General features: G+C 44.5%; 1 protein-coding gene across 1 annotated transcript in view; it reads right to left on the reverse strand.

Annotated features, from left to right (window-relative positions):
- Positions 1 to 16,864, reverse strand: part of LOC119172226 (uncharacterized) — a 120,968-nt gene that overhangs the window by 22,666 nt on the left and 81,438 nt on the right. Inside the window, exons 2-3 of the mRNA XM_037423260.2 lie at positions 3,258 to 3,379; positions 1,900 to 2,131 (exon numbers count right to left, since the gene is read on the reverse strand). Of these exons, the coding sequence (XP_037279157.2) occupies positions 1,900 to 2,131; positions 3,258 to 3,379 (354 nt within the window). The remainder of the gene's footprint in view (positions 1 to 1,899; positions 2,132 to 3,257; positions 3,380 to 16,864) is intronic.

The raw sequence follows: 16,864 nt of genomic DNA on the forward strand, positions 1-16,864 counted from the left end.
CATGGCATTAGCTGGAATCTAAAAAAGGCATTCTGCGTGGCGATCAAGTATTCTACCACAAAGCCATGCTATTGGTGTCAGTGCTGCTTTGAAAAAAATGCACTATTCAGGTGTAATGATGGTTAAACGTCATTTGTGGCTGCAATGCTGGCTATGTAATTTTATCAACTATACGTATACTCCTATGGTACAACTGTCTGGCCGATTAAACGTCAATTGTAGTTAGGTGTCATCCACTGGTTGATTTATGTAGCAGTGTCCAGGGCTTTCCCCTTCACGAGAACAAGCGTTACATCAGCATATCGCAGCTAGTGTTACTTATACTGATGTTCCTGTTGCCATTGTTGCGCAACTGCGAAGAACTGGTTGTATAAAACGTATGCGACTTTTCAACGTATCTCTGTTAGTGAAAACAATTGTACATATTGATCGTCATTTCGTTACGTGTCGCTCAATAACAAAATTTCAACACGGTCACCATCCCTCCGCATGCTTCGCATAACGTCGATCTCACAGGTATGTGGGATCTGCCGAATCTGTTGACCATATACCATGTCTACAATGTCAATTTTTAATGAAGTTCAGCGTGGTTACATAGTAAAATACATTTCTTTCATGTGAACAGACTACATGCACACCAATATACGGCGAATGAATGCGACAGTTAGGGTTTATGCAGTTAATGCCATTGTTATGTTTTTGAGAAATAGGGCCTCAGTGCATATTGTAATTATTTAGTTCACTTTATATGTAAGCGTGCGTACCTCGAGATGGTCTTAGTAGACTGTGCTACCCCGAGTATTATATATATTTACACGCTTGTAGCATATTATGCCGCGATATATTATACATAGCTTTTCTTACTAGAACGATGCGCATGGGTAGCAAGGTAGAATAGAATTGTGGTCGTTGAACACTTGGCTTATTTTTACCCTTTACACTCAGTTCATGGAAGTAGGCCCACATTTATTAGTATTCATTAACATTACTACCTATTCATTGGACATTGGCTGTTTTCTTTTCCTATGTAACAGCGCAAGCAAGACAAGGAAAAATCAGTGCAGCTTGCTCAAATTCGTGCAAAGCCGGGTCACAGCAGAGCTGCTGGGCATCTATCTGGTGCCTGGATTGACTCGTCTTCTATACCCTCTCACATGACTCTTATCCCTTTCCTTGCTACTCTACGCTGTACTATACATTGCTGTTCTCGCTATCTTTTTCATTATTTTTGTGTCTGTTTCCTTCCATGTCCCTCTCTCTCTCTCATTTTTTTTCTTATTCCACCTATCTTTATCTTTTTTTCTTTCTAGTTTTCCGTTCTCCCCTTCCTTTTTCTCTATTCTACAGCCTCACTTACTTCCTCTGCCCCCTCGCTTTTCTTCGCCTACCTCCTCCTCCTCCTGATATACTTCACCCTACAAAGCTGCTCTGCTAGCGTGCCCGGACAGCCCGATTAGTTACTATGCTTGATTTTGGATCGTGGATACACGCGTGCGAATCTCGCCTCACCAAGAAATTTTTTCGTAAAGAACTTCTCTCTTTATTCCTCTCTCTTTTTCACTCTCTTATGATATTTCTCTATTTCTCTACTCATTCTTTTGCCCATTGGAGCTATCGCATCCCACACCGGACGAGTCGGCGCACGTCTTCTGGGAGTGAAGGCGAAGAGAAAGAAGACTATGAAAAGAGTGTGTGCTGGTTCATGATGATAATTTTCTAACTACGATACATTGCGAACCTTGAGCAGAACAATTCTGCTGCAAAAAAAAATCACAGAAACATAAAGCTTGCATTGACGATAGAGTTGAAGGTGTCCAAGAAGCTTAACCAATTTGTCCACATGCCTGCAGTTTTGTTCGTCTTTGATTGTACCTGTAAGGGTTGTGCTAAATCACTAACCTTCAGGCGTTTGTTGGGCGGGGACAGCAGTTGAGTAGTCTGCGCAGGACTGTAAGGATTGGCAGGGTTCCATAGCAGATTGGATGCAGCTTTCGTTCAGCTGCAAGTCGCACTCCCTCCAAACTGCTTCCTCGACGACGCTGTTGGTGTTGCCCTGTTGGGTACCTTCGGCAGCGTCGTCTTCTACACGGGCCTTGTTCCGCGCCTTGACACCACTCTGACCGTCGCCTATCTGAGCAGTGATAGGCGAAAACAGCTCAATTTGCACAATCGGTGTACATTAAATTACTGGGTTTGAAGCAGCGTTGTTCGCGTTACTGATGTGAATGATTATAATTTTAGTAACCTTACTCTGTGTCCAGAAAGTTACAATAACGTTAAAGTGAATTCAAGGTACTTGGAAGATTTGGGGGGGGGGGGGGGGACTGAGTGCGTTTGTCTGTGAGTCACTTTGTTTCGTATAGTTTTCAGAAATTGTGACACTTGTCAGTTTTCGCGCCCACGCTACAACATATACTCTGAGACTGAGAAATAGTTGACAAGAGAGTTTCAGTCCTCCCAGAATGAAATAGGGGTGCGCTGAATAGCCCCACTGACCAGCTAGAATCTTCAGGACCAACGTAGTTAAAAGGGCGCTAAAACATTGAGACGTACAACAGAGTTCACAGGACGAGTGCTGCCATATATGTCTTTGTGTCTTAGCGCTGCACCAATTATGCAAGTATTACAACTAGTCCAGTTTTTCTTCCTATTTTAGGACAAAACTTGGTTGATCGAGCAAGCCCACGACTATACTGGGAGACAAGGCCTCTCTTCTTTTTCTGGCACTGCGTAGAGGCAAGCCAACTATTTGAAGGATATTAAAATAAAAAAGTTGTCCGAGTCACTAACTTACTGTCTTTTCTCTAGCTCATTTTTGACCAGAGCGCCCTATCGCACAGCTTAACAAGGGGCAGTATGTCGCGAGGAACCGCACGCTGCACATATATAACCGATCAGCTTTGTAGCAGGCGCTGTAGAACAGCTCAATTGCTACATGAGCTAACCCTTCAATGTTACATATAGGACACGGAGATCGAGTTAACAACCGCTAACGGCAGAGTCATTCAGCTGTGCGTGTAGCTCCGTTTATAACCGCTGGTAAAAGACCCGTTGGAAGAAGTAATATCGTGACCTCTTTCATAATTATGTTCACAATATTACTTTCAAACGTGTAAAATGCAGATGCTCCGATATTTAAGATCATTGGGAAGGTCTTAGTCTAGCTCTTGTAATAAAAAAAGGCCGACGACGACGATAGCGATGATCATCATCTAAACATAGTTATTCAAGCACAATAATAAACTCGGTATGATTACCTGCTCTTTCTCTAGAGTGGCTCCAGGCCTCCGCGATAGGCACTTGATGGTGGTCAACGCCTCGACGCTGTCCGCCTTCTTCTTGGCTTCGACTTCGCCTTCGGTCAGAGGCACAGCTTCCTCTGCGCAAAAAATACACGCGAAAGTATGGTTGCGTCAGCAGAGCGAGGAAAAGATGAAGTGTTGTTGGCTTTGTTCAGCAAACGCTGCGGTATGATCCCGCTGTTGTTTGTAGCTTGCTCGTAATTCACTAAAAAAAAGAACATAACTATAGGATCTAAAGTAAAAAGAAGCGACTGGATAGGGCAACTGCCTGCAAATCTCGCCAGGCTAGATCCGCCAGAAACCTACATGATGATGATCATCATCATATTTCGTTCTGTAGTGAGTCTCCTACAACGATACCCCGACAGAACGCGGCGTATAAATAAATAAATAAATAGCTTGACATCAGAACATTTTGGCCTATCAAACCCCTGCCAGCATTAGTAAGCGTCTATAGCCTACTTGCAGCGTAGTGTTCTCTGCTCAAGAGAAACTTTATAAGTCGGCTATGCAAGCACACTAATCTTAAGAAGGAGTTGCAACCAGCCTGTGGCAATAGGCATGTGACCAGATATGTTATATGTTCCCGAGCTGTCGGATACATGTTCCCTCTGTGGTGCGACGCGGTGTAAATAGGAAAGACTAGTAGGTCTATCAGTGATCGCCTACACGAACATTGTCAGGTCGCGGGTTCGAATCCCAGCTGCGGCGGCTGCATTTATCATGGAAGTGGAAATATTGTAGGCCCGTGTACTCAGATTTGGATGCATGTTAAAGAACCCCAAGTGGTCGAAATTTCCCGACCCTACACTACAGCGTCTTTCATAATCATATAGTGGTTCTGGGACGTTCAACCTTACAAATTAATGAATCATTAAACGAGCATTTTGACAATGCGAAAGACGATATTTCTTCTGGCAATTTTCTGGTTATGCATGCACTTCAAGATGTGTGGACGCACTCCAGTGTTTGGCCGTTGTGTCATTTTGGGCCGCAGTCACAATCAATTGACGCGGTAAATTATTGAAGCGAACGCTATTGCGAAATGTCTCAAGTTGCGTATGAGTACGCCATCTGTAGCATGAAAAGAGTTCCATTTTGTTTGCTGGACAACACGCTTTCAGAAAAGTGCTGATGCTAGACACCGCGTTCCATGGACACTAATGCTACACCACGCATTTAGCTGTTTTGTGGTCATGTGTGCCGCGTCACGAGTGCTGTCAGCGAGCTATATAATGGTTCTGGAATAAACACAAGTTGGAAGTTTAGCCAAGACCCGAAAAATGAGCACCAGCTTCGGTTTCAAGGAACATGTGCGCTCGTAATGGTTGCCGGGAAGCCATTTGACCGAAGTGTAGCGGGTGTTTTCATTTACTGTCTTTCGCTAGTTTTTGCAAAAAAAAATGAATTTTATAGAGCTGTAAAGAACTCCTGTTTTGTTTGATTGTCTTTTTTATTTCTTATTTTGTGAGCGTAAAATCGAGCGATCTGCGGGAACTGGTTGAGCTCTTCTCCATATATTCTCCAAAGCGTTCAACCGTCCTCTCCCAAGTGTCCAAACCTTCTCTATATCCTCTCCCGAACGGCCACCGTGCAGGCACCGGCCCTATAACCCGGCTCGCCCAATTTCAAATCAAGAATGCTATGTCATGCTGATAACCCGCGCGATGTTCGTGGCGGCCCATGAGGCGAGAGAGGAGGGTGCGCGGTGCAGCGGCTCGGTTAAAAAAATTGCGGTACTTTCCTGAAAATAGTTTGGTTACGTTTTGATCTGCGTGGTTTAACGTCCCAAAACCACCGCATGATTATGAGAGACGCTGTAGTGGGGGGCTCCGGAAACTTTGAGTACACGGGCCTACATCATTTTTGCCTCCCTCGAAAGTGCAGCCGCCGCAGCCGGGATTCGATCCCGCGACCTGCAGCTACGCAGGAGAGTACTTTAGTCACTATACCACCGCGGCGGGGCAGTTAAGCTTCGTTCGTAGCGCTTGCCTTCACTCACCCCTGCAACTCGTTCAGCGATGTCACAAGTTGAATCGCACTCGGTTATCTCGCTCAGTTAGTATTCCACACATGAATACGGCAAAGATAAGACATTTGATGGGGCGTGCAACGAAGGGAAGTAGGAGAGCCACGTCGAGCAAGCCAACCATGCATTAGAGGACAATGGCTAAATCGGGGCATCACACGTTTTACTTGGCCCTTCGAGGTGTTCACCCAGGGATTCCAAGTTCCGCAAAGGCTTTTCAGGTTACCTAGTGACAACAGGTGAGCACAAGTATTTGGATCCATTATTTGAAGGGTTATTAATTTTATCATGAGTACTTGGGTAAACCCGATTCTCAGCAAGCCGAATTGGACTGACGTAAGTGACGCTAGACTTATTTGTCGTGACCACTACCTACTTGTTTCCTGCAAAATACGTGTAGGGAAAAGGCTGAATACTTGTTGTTTCGGCTGTGCAATTTGTTCGTATTTTACTTTTGGTATGTAGTTCGAATGATGTGACGCATTTATGGACTCCTTGCTATTCATGGAAATGCATATTCTCAGTTTGAAACTTTGTGGCTCTTCATTTCTAATACTGTCACTAAAATATAAGTGATGGACACATCGTTGACTTGAGAAATCGTTCAACAAGGCATGTCGCTGAAGCCAGCGCTTTGAGAAGTGCTCTTTTTTTTTTGTCGAGGCAATGCTGCTGTTGTGATGACAAGTGAAGTTGCCGAAGCATTGTCTCTAACGGCATTCTCTGTTCAACAAGTTATCATCCCTTTACGCCTCTACCTTCCCCGTAAATCCGTTTGGTACTCAAGTTGTGTAAGTAAAACATGTGCGCCATCATAACAGATGGGGTCGAGTCAAGTACTGGGGGGCCTGCTTGTGATTGCTAATAATTTTCGGATGTGTTCGGTTTGTATGGGCTACCCGCCACAGTGGCCTCGCAGTTATGATACTTGACCACCGGCCTGAAGGTCGAGCGATTGATTTCCGGCGATGGCGGACGCATTTTTGTATGAAGCGCAAATACTTGAGGCTCGTGCACTTAGTCGTACACTTAGTCGTACACTTAGCTGTAAGTATAGTCACGGCCAAGTGTCTGTGTATAGTGTGCGAGCGGTCAGCCTTGCTCTGTCTCGCGAGACCTTGCGGCCGTTGTGGGTTGTGACGTCGCATGCACAAGAGAATGCGCGGCCTTACAAACATGCACTCCTGCTCTGCACGAATGACAACGTTGGAAGGTGTGCTTGTTTCCCCGAAAATTCACGGTCTCTCAGAGCGCTTTGGTCACATCTATTTCCCAACACGAAGCGTGTTTCGCCTGCTAAAACACGCCTGCATCATCTATGAATGATCTGTAGCTGTTTTTTTAGGCATACGATTAAATCGAAATATGTTAATGCCAGCAGCTGAGTGAAAAAAAATGTACACGATCCCAAAATCAAAGCGTCCACAAACAGTGAATCGTTTCCGATGTCGTTTCTGCAAGCGTGTTCTATCAGTCGAAACACGCTTCGTCTTATGAAATAGATATGTCGAAAGCACCCTGACCGAGCGCGGATCTTTAGTTAAACAAGCATACTTTCCAACGTTGTCACCCGTGCAGATCAAGTTCGAGGCCTGCTTGTTTGTGAGGTCGCGCATCATCCTTTTGAGGTCACGGCCGCAAGGTGCCGCAGTGCAAGGCCGGCTGAGACGTGGCCGCGGCTGTACGTGTTAAAGAACTGCAGGTGGTCTGAGTTTCCAAGCCTTTCACTAAGGCGTCCCTCATAAACATATCGAGGTTTCGAAACATCTAACCCCCAGAAATAAGAATAATTTATTATTATTATTATTATTATTATTATTATTATTATTATTATTATTATTATTATTATTATTATTATTATTATTATTATTGATATTATTATTATTGGTTCAATGTTTGCTTGTGTTGTGCATAAATGAGCTCTGAAAGAAAGCTGCTTTTTGACTGACACTTTTACACTACGTGTTCTTTAGTGCCATACGTGGGATTAGAAAGATACTTAACTATCACTTATATTCAAGTTTTTTCGCATGAGGAATCAGTCAGCCTCAGTTTGCCCACGTTATAACAGAGAAATGACTCTTTTTTTGTAAAAAGTAGCTACGTTTAACGAATGATTGCGTCGCTCGAGCGGCCAGCGTACCTTAAATGAGGACTAACTCATTTCGCTTGCGTGCGAAATGGGAAAGGAGTGCTTCCGTGGCTCCCTGTCCCTCTAGGTTTGGCGCCCTTTCCTTCTATATGCTGATATCACCTGTGCCGCCACAAAATTTATTAATTATTTCTAGTTCGATACCCGGCACCCACCAGGGTAGGAAGCGGCGTTGCCCCGGCGTATTACCAGCCGTGACGGCGTATGTACGCTGCGGACGGCGCAAGCGCGGGGCCAAAAGCCTTTCCGCGACACTTCCGCTACGTCAGTGGCAATCAAGAGCACCGCAGAGACCGAGCAGTATCCCTCCCGTAATTTGTGGTCTTTCTCTCTTCTAACGGTGTACAAATAATTTTCAGTCTTTAACGTGAAGCGCGGTTTCGGCATCTACGTCTACGTGTTTCATTCAGCGTCGCCAGCAGTCTAAGCGCATAACTGTTATCAGCCGCGATCTTTATCACAAAGTGGTACCTTGCCAAGAGAAGACCGTTCGAAGCTCACCTTGATAGCTTTGATTCTGCTATGAGAACAGAAATGTGACGGTCATACTGCGAATGAGCGTTCCGAGTGAAAACTGCGAATTAACAATGTGCTGGGCGGAATTAGAAAATTGAAAGGGTAGACCATAACCTGAAGAGCTGTTTCCAGCCTGGCACTGCCGCTTACGATTGATTTATATGTGGTGTTTTTCGTCCTAAAACCACCAAATCACTATGAGAGACGCCATAGTGGAGGGCTTCGGAAAGTTTGATTACCCGGGATTATTTAACGTCTATCCAAATCTGAGCACAAGAGCCTTAGCAGCATTCTTGCCTTCATCGAAAATGCAGCCGGTATCCAATCCCGCGACCTGCGAGTCAGCAGCCGAGTTACCTTAGCCACTAGGCCACTGCGGCGGGGCGACTGTGGTCGATGGTAGATGGCACACCGCTATAGGTGGTACGGACAGCAAGTTTGGCATGCACTCACGTGATCCGCAAACGTTTGTGGTTGACTGTACATTACCAGCATTTGTCTATAAAATTACGAACGCTCATAAAATACTGAAGAGAGCCCGATGAACTAGTAATGTATTTCAGCAGTGTGACTTGTTGGGCGAGTTGGTTCATTCATAGCGCTTGTCCGTCTCTCGTGTTTATTTCGCGCCAAAAGCTACGTTAAGAATGAACGAAGTCGCCCAACAAGTCACTCTTGCCCTAAAACAGCAATAGTTCAACTTTAGCTAAAGCTACCATTCAGCGGTGGACCTAAAAAGACCGACCCACTCGGAGAAGAATTCATTGAATGGTGACGAGAAGAGGAAATTAAATATAACTATTTTTGCCACGACTACAAGCAGTGAATTGCTCAAGAGGCCACATTTCTTTTAAAGAGAAGAGCGTAGGCCCTACACCCGCCAATTACTTATGCAATGCTTATGTACCTCTTTCTTCATAACTGTAGGAGCTGCAGTAATTATATTACTATCATTGCGATGAGAAGTCTTTTCTCGTTTTACTGAAGCGCATTTATATCTGAATATTGTAAACCTCATTTTCACACAGCGATGCCAGCTCCGGATGGTTTTGAATCAACTTGACCGCAGACCATTTTGTGTGCAGAAGATACTCGGACCTTGGGCATCTGCCTCAGTTGCGCAGAAAGCAACTAAAGCACTGCTACTTTACCTTAAGTCCACAAACCTGAGCGACCGCCTGTAGACTGTGTGTGCTCCCCGAGTGTGCTCGTGATTGTGTGTACCTTCTCATCTTTCTGCAACCTCTTTTCTCCCCTTTATCCTTTCCCCAGTGCAGGGTAGCAAACCGGATGTGCGTCTGGTTAACCTCCCTGCCTTTCCTTGCATCTTTATTTCTCTCTCTCTCATTTTCTGCAGTTTTTTTTTCTTTCACGTGCCTAACTACTCAGTAATAGGTATTATATATTGTTTGAAGAAACGTTTTTTTCTACAAAAATTGTTCTGCTTTAGTATATTCCATAGTATAATGTCTCAATACTGGTCGAAATTCATGTTTATAAATAATTGCTTGACATGTGGGGTTTATTATCCTCAAACCACCATATGAATATGAAGCACGTTGTAGTAGAAGGTTTCGATAATTTTGACACCTTGGGGTTCTTTAACGTACACCAAAATCTGAGGACATTGGCCAACAGCATTTTTGCCTCCATTGAAAATGCAGCCGCCACAGCCGGGATTCGATCCCGTAACCTGCCGCTAGCAGCCGAGTACTTGAGCCACTAGACCACCGCGGCTCGGCTATGTTTATAGATAGTCGTGCTCCTGAGATAAAGGAACAAAACCACGATAAAAACATGTTTCAAGATCATCGCGTCTAAAGTGCGAAATTTGCTTAATCACAAACGTACAAATGAAGGCAAATTTACGAACCCCTTCAGTAGACACGAACCAGATACACGTCGTCAATATCATTTTTTTTAACAAGACGCCTTGCGTGGCGAGTCTAATTTGTCGCCCTCTGTGCTGCCCTTTAAGCAGGGTACTGTCAACGCTGGAGAAAGATGTGTAGGCCACGCTCTGTGTCTAGGCCTGTTTAAATTCATAAGCCATTCAGAATATTGACCCAGGCTCTCTGCCATCATTGGAAGTAAGAACAGTATTAAGAGTGTATGTTTTCAATGTTTGTTGTCCCAAGAAAACGGTTTTAGAGCGTACTCCCACACTTCATTATAGAACAATTCTTTTAGGGTTTCAACTTCTTTTAAGGAGGCTAGTGGCAAATAGTTTCGGATTGGCTAGCTACTCATAAATTGGCTTCGCAGCGTCAAAAAGTGATTCCAGACGTTTTTGTTACGAATGTAATAGACTATTCAATTGGGCTTCGTTGTGTTGGAACTTCGTCTTTCGAGAAATTGTTGTGGGATTAATTAATACGCGTTGGTGCTATGTGAAAATATGTGGCTCAGACAGCTTTCCTCTAGCCCTTCATGCTGCCTACATTTCTTTTAACGGCCAAACTATAATACTTTTGGAGCTAGTCAATGATGGAATCACTAAGACGTCTTCGGCCAGATATCGATTTCCCGTCAAAAAGCTGGAAGCCTCTGCTTTCGCCGTGGGCACGTTCAGAGTACGTAAGGAGGCACATTCTCGGCTGAATTGCCCACTGCACCTTTCATACAGTTGGGAAGCTTTAAAATCGAGAAGTCTTTTGCTACTCAAAGATTAGGAGTGTCACCTTCCCCATGCAAGATTTAAAAATATTTCATTTTCAGACAAAAAGAACTCGCCCTGAGACAAACGAGTGAATGATTTTGGTTTAGAAAAGCAGCAGATTTCAAACTGCGCAAAAAAAAAATCTATTTTTCAATATTTCTGTTTACCGAGTCCCCTTAACGTTAATTTACCGAGCCTTAATGGCGGTAACTCAGCATAAAATTACGTTCGAAGCTAACAATCACGCCGTCTGAATGAAGCTCGGATAGTGCTAGCGTGAGATAGGGTGGTGGTGGACAGAGGCATTTTACTTTTGGGTGGTGAGAGGCTACCAATTTATGATTGTTCATGCGTAAAAATGTTAGCGTATATATATACATTCAAATGTTACCGATATATCGGCTCCAGCATCCCTCTCTTTCAGGCCTATGACACTATGCCAATAGTGGTGATGGTTTTAAAGACGGTAGTCTTTCTTGGGGAGCTTCGACGCAAAAATTTCGGTCTGTCTGTCTGTCTGTCTGTCTGTCTGTCTGTCTGTCTGTCTGTCTGTCTGTCTGTCTGTCTGTCTGTCTGTCTGTCTGTCTGTCTGTCTGTCTGTCTGCCTGTCTGTCTGTTTGTCCGCCTTTCACGGTACTCCAAACGAAATCGGACGATATTCCCAACTGCCGACTTTATCCGCCGCACCCACCAATATCGCTCAAGGTTTAGCGTTCATACTTGCGCGATTGTCAATTAAAAAGCAATTATTCCGCATACCTGAGGCACCACAACAACACGTCAATATTCTGTATGTGTGTCTTTTACTGGAAAAGGCATGCATAAGTAATTCTAAGGACCGTAGCGTTTATCACGCTGCGCTGACCATGCTACGCTTGCACGAAAAGGCAAATGTTTCCAATTCTTTGCTAAGACGACATGGTAATGGCACCAAGGAGGATTTAAAGAAAAATTGCTGGAGTGGAAATGATTGCCCAGGAGTGAAGCCGTTCATTTGGCAAGATGGTGGCTGTGGCGGCCATCTTACTAGGGGCACAATAAAGTATCACCCTTCAGCGATTAAAAACGAAGCGTTTCCCTCGCACGTGCAACGATTTTAATGTGGAAACTTTTTCGGGTCATATAGTGCTCCAAGTGTATCTTACAGTTACTAGTTTTCCTTAGTGAGCCTCTAATTGGAAGCAAAGTTCTTTGAAGCTTCAATCATCCATACTCGTTTATGTGTGTTATTTCGTCGGGAACAACTACCTTTTAATATAGAACTAACGTAGCATCTACATAACATATCAAAGCCACTTGATCTTCAAGTGGACATTATCAGAAAAGAGCATGTTTCCGCCATCTTGGCAGTGGCAAAAGGTAGCTTCACTTCTGGTGGCAAGGCATTGCGGGAGCTTCCACTCCAGCATTTTTTCTTTAATCCTCCTAGGGTGGCACCAACCCATCGCCTTGCGTTTTACACCTTATCACATCTGAGACGGGCGCGTATGCCGCGCGCTTCGTTTTGCAAGATAACTGCCAAATAGCGCTCGTGTCTCACGTGTCACGGGACTTGATGCGCTCGTTCGCCTCCGCTGCACGCTCAAGGCACTCTAACGCAGCGCCTCCAGAATACCATTCACCGATTTTCCTGCGCAGAACATCTAAATACCGTTTTGTTCACTGTCTCCAGACGCAAGACTATCGTCTTTCAACGACATTTGCAGTGTACCATGCAGACATGGGGCCAATTTTTTGTTATTGAAAAGAAAAATGAATAAAAAAGTTGTGGTTACTGTTATTTTGTGATGACTATCCCTTTCAACTTGATTGTTACAATAAAGAAAAAATAGCATATATACAAATAAAGGCATATATAGGTAAATACAAAAGTTCTCACTTGGGTAGAACAAATACGTAGCCGCCACACTCACTTTTAAGATGGTCGTAAAACATTTTCTTTTTAGTAAAGTCATTCCCTTTATTTTCATTAAATCCAACGAATGATCGCGCGGCTGCACTAATGACGACCCATGAACTCCAAAAGTGGCATTAGTGAGAACGGTAAACTCAAACGAGTTCTAAAAGTTGATCTTCCATGGGTAGATATCATTCGTTACAATCGCGTGCTCTTCCTTTTGTGCGGTCGTTGCCCTTACGTGGACGAGAGTCGACTACCAAGATATTTGAAAACTAAAACGCGCAGAAGTTCGCGGTGATTGCTCCCCTCATCCGCCGACTGCGGACAGATACCTTGTGCAAAGTTTCACATTATCGCGCCATGAGGTAGGCTTTTCTTTCCTCGAGAATGTTCTCATTATTCTCCAGGCAAAACACCAGGCGGTTTTTCTCCCCTTTTGACGGGCATGAAAGCGTGAAGGCAGAGCCGACCGCACTACACGCCGGCGAAAACATGAATGGAGACAATTACCTTAAGCTACAATAACGGTTTTGTGGCGAATATGGAAAGAATAAAAAATACAGCTCGGTATGCTGTCACGTTCATTTTGTACGCGACGTATTTGTTGCGGTTGTACGTTTATGTTGGCTTGTGTATTTCGACGGTAGGTGCGTTTTTCTTTTTATGAGAAGCTCATCATTGAGGAGGAAAGCATTCTCATCATCGTTGCGCGGCTCCGTCACCCGTCCTGGCATATGAAACTTCGAATGCTGTAAAAACGCCCGGCCTGCGCGGAAGGCGCAGCACAGTCACAGCGAAAGCTTGAAGAGCAGCCTTTCAGAGCCTTTCCAGAACACTCTTTTCAAACAACTGTGCTTGAAGTAACTACTTAATTGTTACAATAAAGAAAAAATAGCATATATATAAATAAAGGCATATATAGGTAAATACAAAAGTTCTCATTTGGGTAGAACAAATACGTAGCCGCCACACTCACTTTTAAGATGGTCGTAAAACATTTTCTTTTTAGTAAACTCATTCCCTTTATTGTCATTAAATTCAACGAATGATCGCGTGGCTGTACTAATGACGACCCATGAACTCCAAAAGTACTGCAAGCACAGTTGCTTGAGACCCACTAGGGCATTGATAAGCTTTTGGGTAGTAGGCCGGCATCCGCTATGTTATTTTTCGTCATTCTTCTGTGAAGCGTGGTATCTGCTAAACACTTGCAAGGAATTTCGTGCTATTGGTTCATGCAGTGGCTGACGACGATGAGCAATTATGGCTGAAGTGGGTATGCGCCACAGTGATTAGGGGAACAAGAACAAGCTTTCGTAATGAGTTGGAGCATTGGAAGGCCCACTGGATAAGCTATTGGCATTGTGCGATCACTGGTTGTTCTTTCGCTAAACGCTTTATAAGTCGTATTAACGCGATTGCTTTCCCGACATCAAGCCTGCCTAAGGCAAGTTTGCCAGCAAGTCTCACGCAACAGCGTAGCTCAGCTCAGTGGTATATTACTGGGCTGGCACTCAGCAGACCCGGGTCTGGAGTCCCGCTGTGTCCTTCATACTAGTTTTTTTTTTTTACGCGATATGGTTACGGACAACGGTGGCGGCAGTGGACAACTGCACGTGACCTGAGTTGTGATCTCATAACAGCTGTCGCTGTAAAAGCAAAACAGAACGTTAAGTGACTGACGAACGAATCTGCGTGTAACGAACCTATAGACCTATGTTTTTTTTTTTCGAGAAACAGTAAGAAAGTGTTTGTCTTTGCGTTGCGGTCGTCGTCTTTACAGTTGCCGTTCTTGTTGGAATGGGGACTTTTTTTTTCTTTTTTGAGCGCAAGTATATTTTTTGTTTCGTTTGTTTTATTAAGGCACACCAGAGTTAAAGCTAATGTTGATGTTAACGCAAGTTTACTCTTTGAAGATACGGTGACGCATTTGCTTATTCTTTTTTTTAATAGATGCCCCAGCAACAAGCAAGTGCGTTGCACTCCTAAGAACACGTTTCTATCAACTCACGTCATTGCAACAAATGCGTTCACGTTATTTTAAAAAACCACCTCTACCTCTCTCCACGAAAAAATCAAAGGCGGCATCTCAAAAGTCCACCTTCTTCGTGGCACCTCCGAGCCTTCGTCATTCTGAAAATCGCAATAAATACGAGCGTATTGATATGAGTATTCATTGACTCCAGAGCGGATGGTGGCGGCATTTTGCCACAGCATGCGCAAGGCAGTTAATGAACATTTAGCACGCAACTTCAACTTTGACGCTAGTACTCTAGCGTAAAACACACACACGCACACACGTAACCCTTCTCATACAACCCTGCGCGCACACATGCCGAGGAAACCACAGGTGGTGCTATCAAAGACTAACGTGCTCCCGCGACTCGGGAGCACGTAGGGACAAAGCGGAGGTTATGCATATTTCATTGTGTGACTGAGAAAGCAACTGCCGGGCTTAGAAATGCAACTGGAATAACTGAAGCCCGAGAGGCGGGTAAGGCCGAGCTTCATTTGGAAGACGTTCCGGGAGCCATGCACGTAGGCGGCAGACAGCGCATGCACACGGAGGTCAGCGTGCCTGCAATGCTGGAAGAACACTCGCTTCCCGATTCGCAGCTGCATCGCCGCCAGCAAAAGGATGGCTGCGTTTCTTCTTGGGGATGGCTGCATTCCTTTAAGCATTGCGCATTGCCCTGCGGCCACTCGCATTCTATATAGCACGCAGAGACTAGTCTACGAGCCAGCACCCGTATGGAGCCAGCACCCCTACTTCCAAATGCTATCCGGTTGGTTCTTGGTTGTGTCTGCTTTTGTGGCGCAAAAGCAACGGTGGCTATGATTGCATCAAATGCAAAAAAAAGGAAATGGTCTGTGGCACTGAGACTCCCTGTAGGATTAAATTGGGAGCTTGCCGCCGTTTTTGCTCTTCGGTGCCTTCCCTCGGCATACTCTCTGTCCCGGCTTCATTGGTTTCCATTTCAGCTTCAGGCTACAGAGAGTTCTATTATCTTTACCTTGCATATCTTGCGTACGCCATTAATACTGCCCGCAAGCGTGATCTCTTTGTGTAAGCAACGTAAAACTTGTAAAATTTAAGGCTGAAATAACTAGCGAATGCACACCTGAGCAATCCCCGCCGCGGTGGTCTAGTGGCTAAGGTACTCGGCTGCTGACCTGCAGGTCACGGGTTCGAATCCCGGCTGCGGCGGCTGCATTTCCGATGGAGGCGGAAATGTTGTAGGCCCATGGGATCAGATTTGGGAGCACGTTAAAGAACCCCAGGTGATCGAAATTTCCGGAGCCCTCCACTACGGCGTCTGTCATAATCATATGGTGGTTTTCGGACGTTAAACCCTAAATCTCAATCATCAATCACACCTGAGCAAGGAAGAGATATTTTTGTGCCACTTCGCCGTCAGCAAGTATACTCCGCTTTATGCCTCTTCTACGTCATGCGTTTGTATGATATTTTTGGTTTTCTGCTGACACGACGGTAGGTGTATTTATCGCCGATAAAAAAATTGCGTGAGAGAATACTAAAGAGAGGAAACAAATATAAAAGCTACACTACGCTGGGGTTTTGAGAAAGGGGATAAAAAGAGAGAGGGAGAATTCGGAGGAAAGAAAAAAAAACTAGCACAGCCGGCGATATCAGGTATCCGGTAAGGTATCATACATTAGGAAAACGAAAAAAAAAAAAACGACACGAAGAGAAGGAAGAAAGAGAGAAATGAACATCTTCAGTTTCGTTTGTTCCCTGTGTGACGTGGTTGGCACGCTTTATCTGTTATGCACTACTTCACCCTTCACACGAGTACAAAACAGAGCAGCTTCGAATAAGTAGCCACTGAATTAGACAGTTTTATAAAAGCTGGACGCGACAACTTTTCTTAACCGTCATCATCCAGTCGTAGTGTCGGACACGTCGTCATGGAACGCTGCAGACCAATAATTAATAGAATTTGCGGAATAAATTATTTGCAGATTTAGCATCTGCATCCTGGGATCAGCATGAGCGCTCTGTGATACTATAATTTCACCACAACAATTTAGTCCAGCTTAGTGAATGAAGTCTTCCCCCTACAAATAGATCCAATAGGCAATAAAAGGTTACCAGTGGCTGTGATTGTACGAAAATATTGTCAATCCTTCGCGACAATGTGTCCCTTTGGATCTATAGGAGAGAAAAAAAAAACTGGTTGTACTGAAGTAATCTTGTACAGTGTGTGTTTATTTTCATAGCTTGAGCTGAAGTCGCCGCTTTATCTGTCTCACAATGTAGCGATGAGGTTGTTCTCGCTGTATT

This window comes from Rhipicephalus microplus, chromosome 4 (genome assembly GCF_043290135.1).
Source record: "Rhipicephalus microplus isolate Deutch F79 chromosome 4, USDA_Rmic, whole genome shotgun sequence".
Taxonomy (NCBI): domain Eukaryota; kingdom Metazoa; phylum Arthropoda; class Arachnida; order Ixodida; family Ixodidae; genus Rhipicephalus; species Rhipicephalus microplus.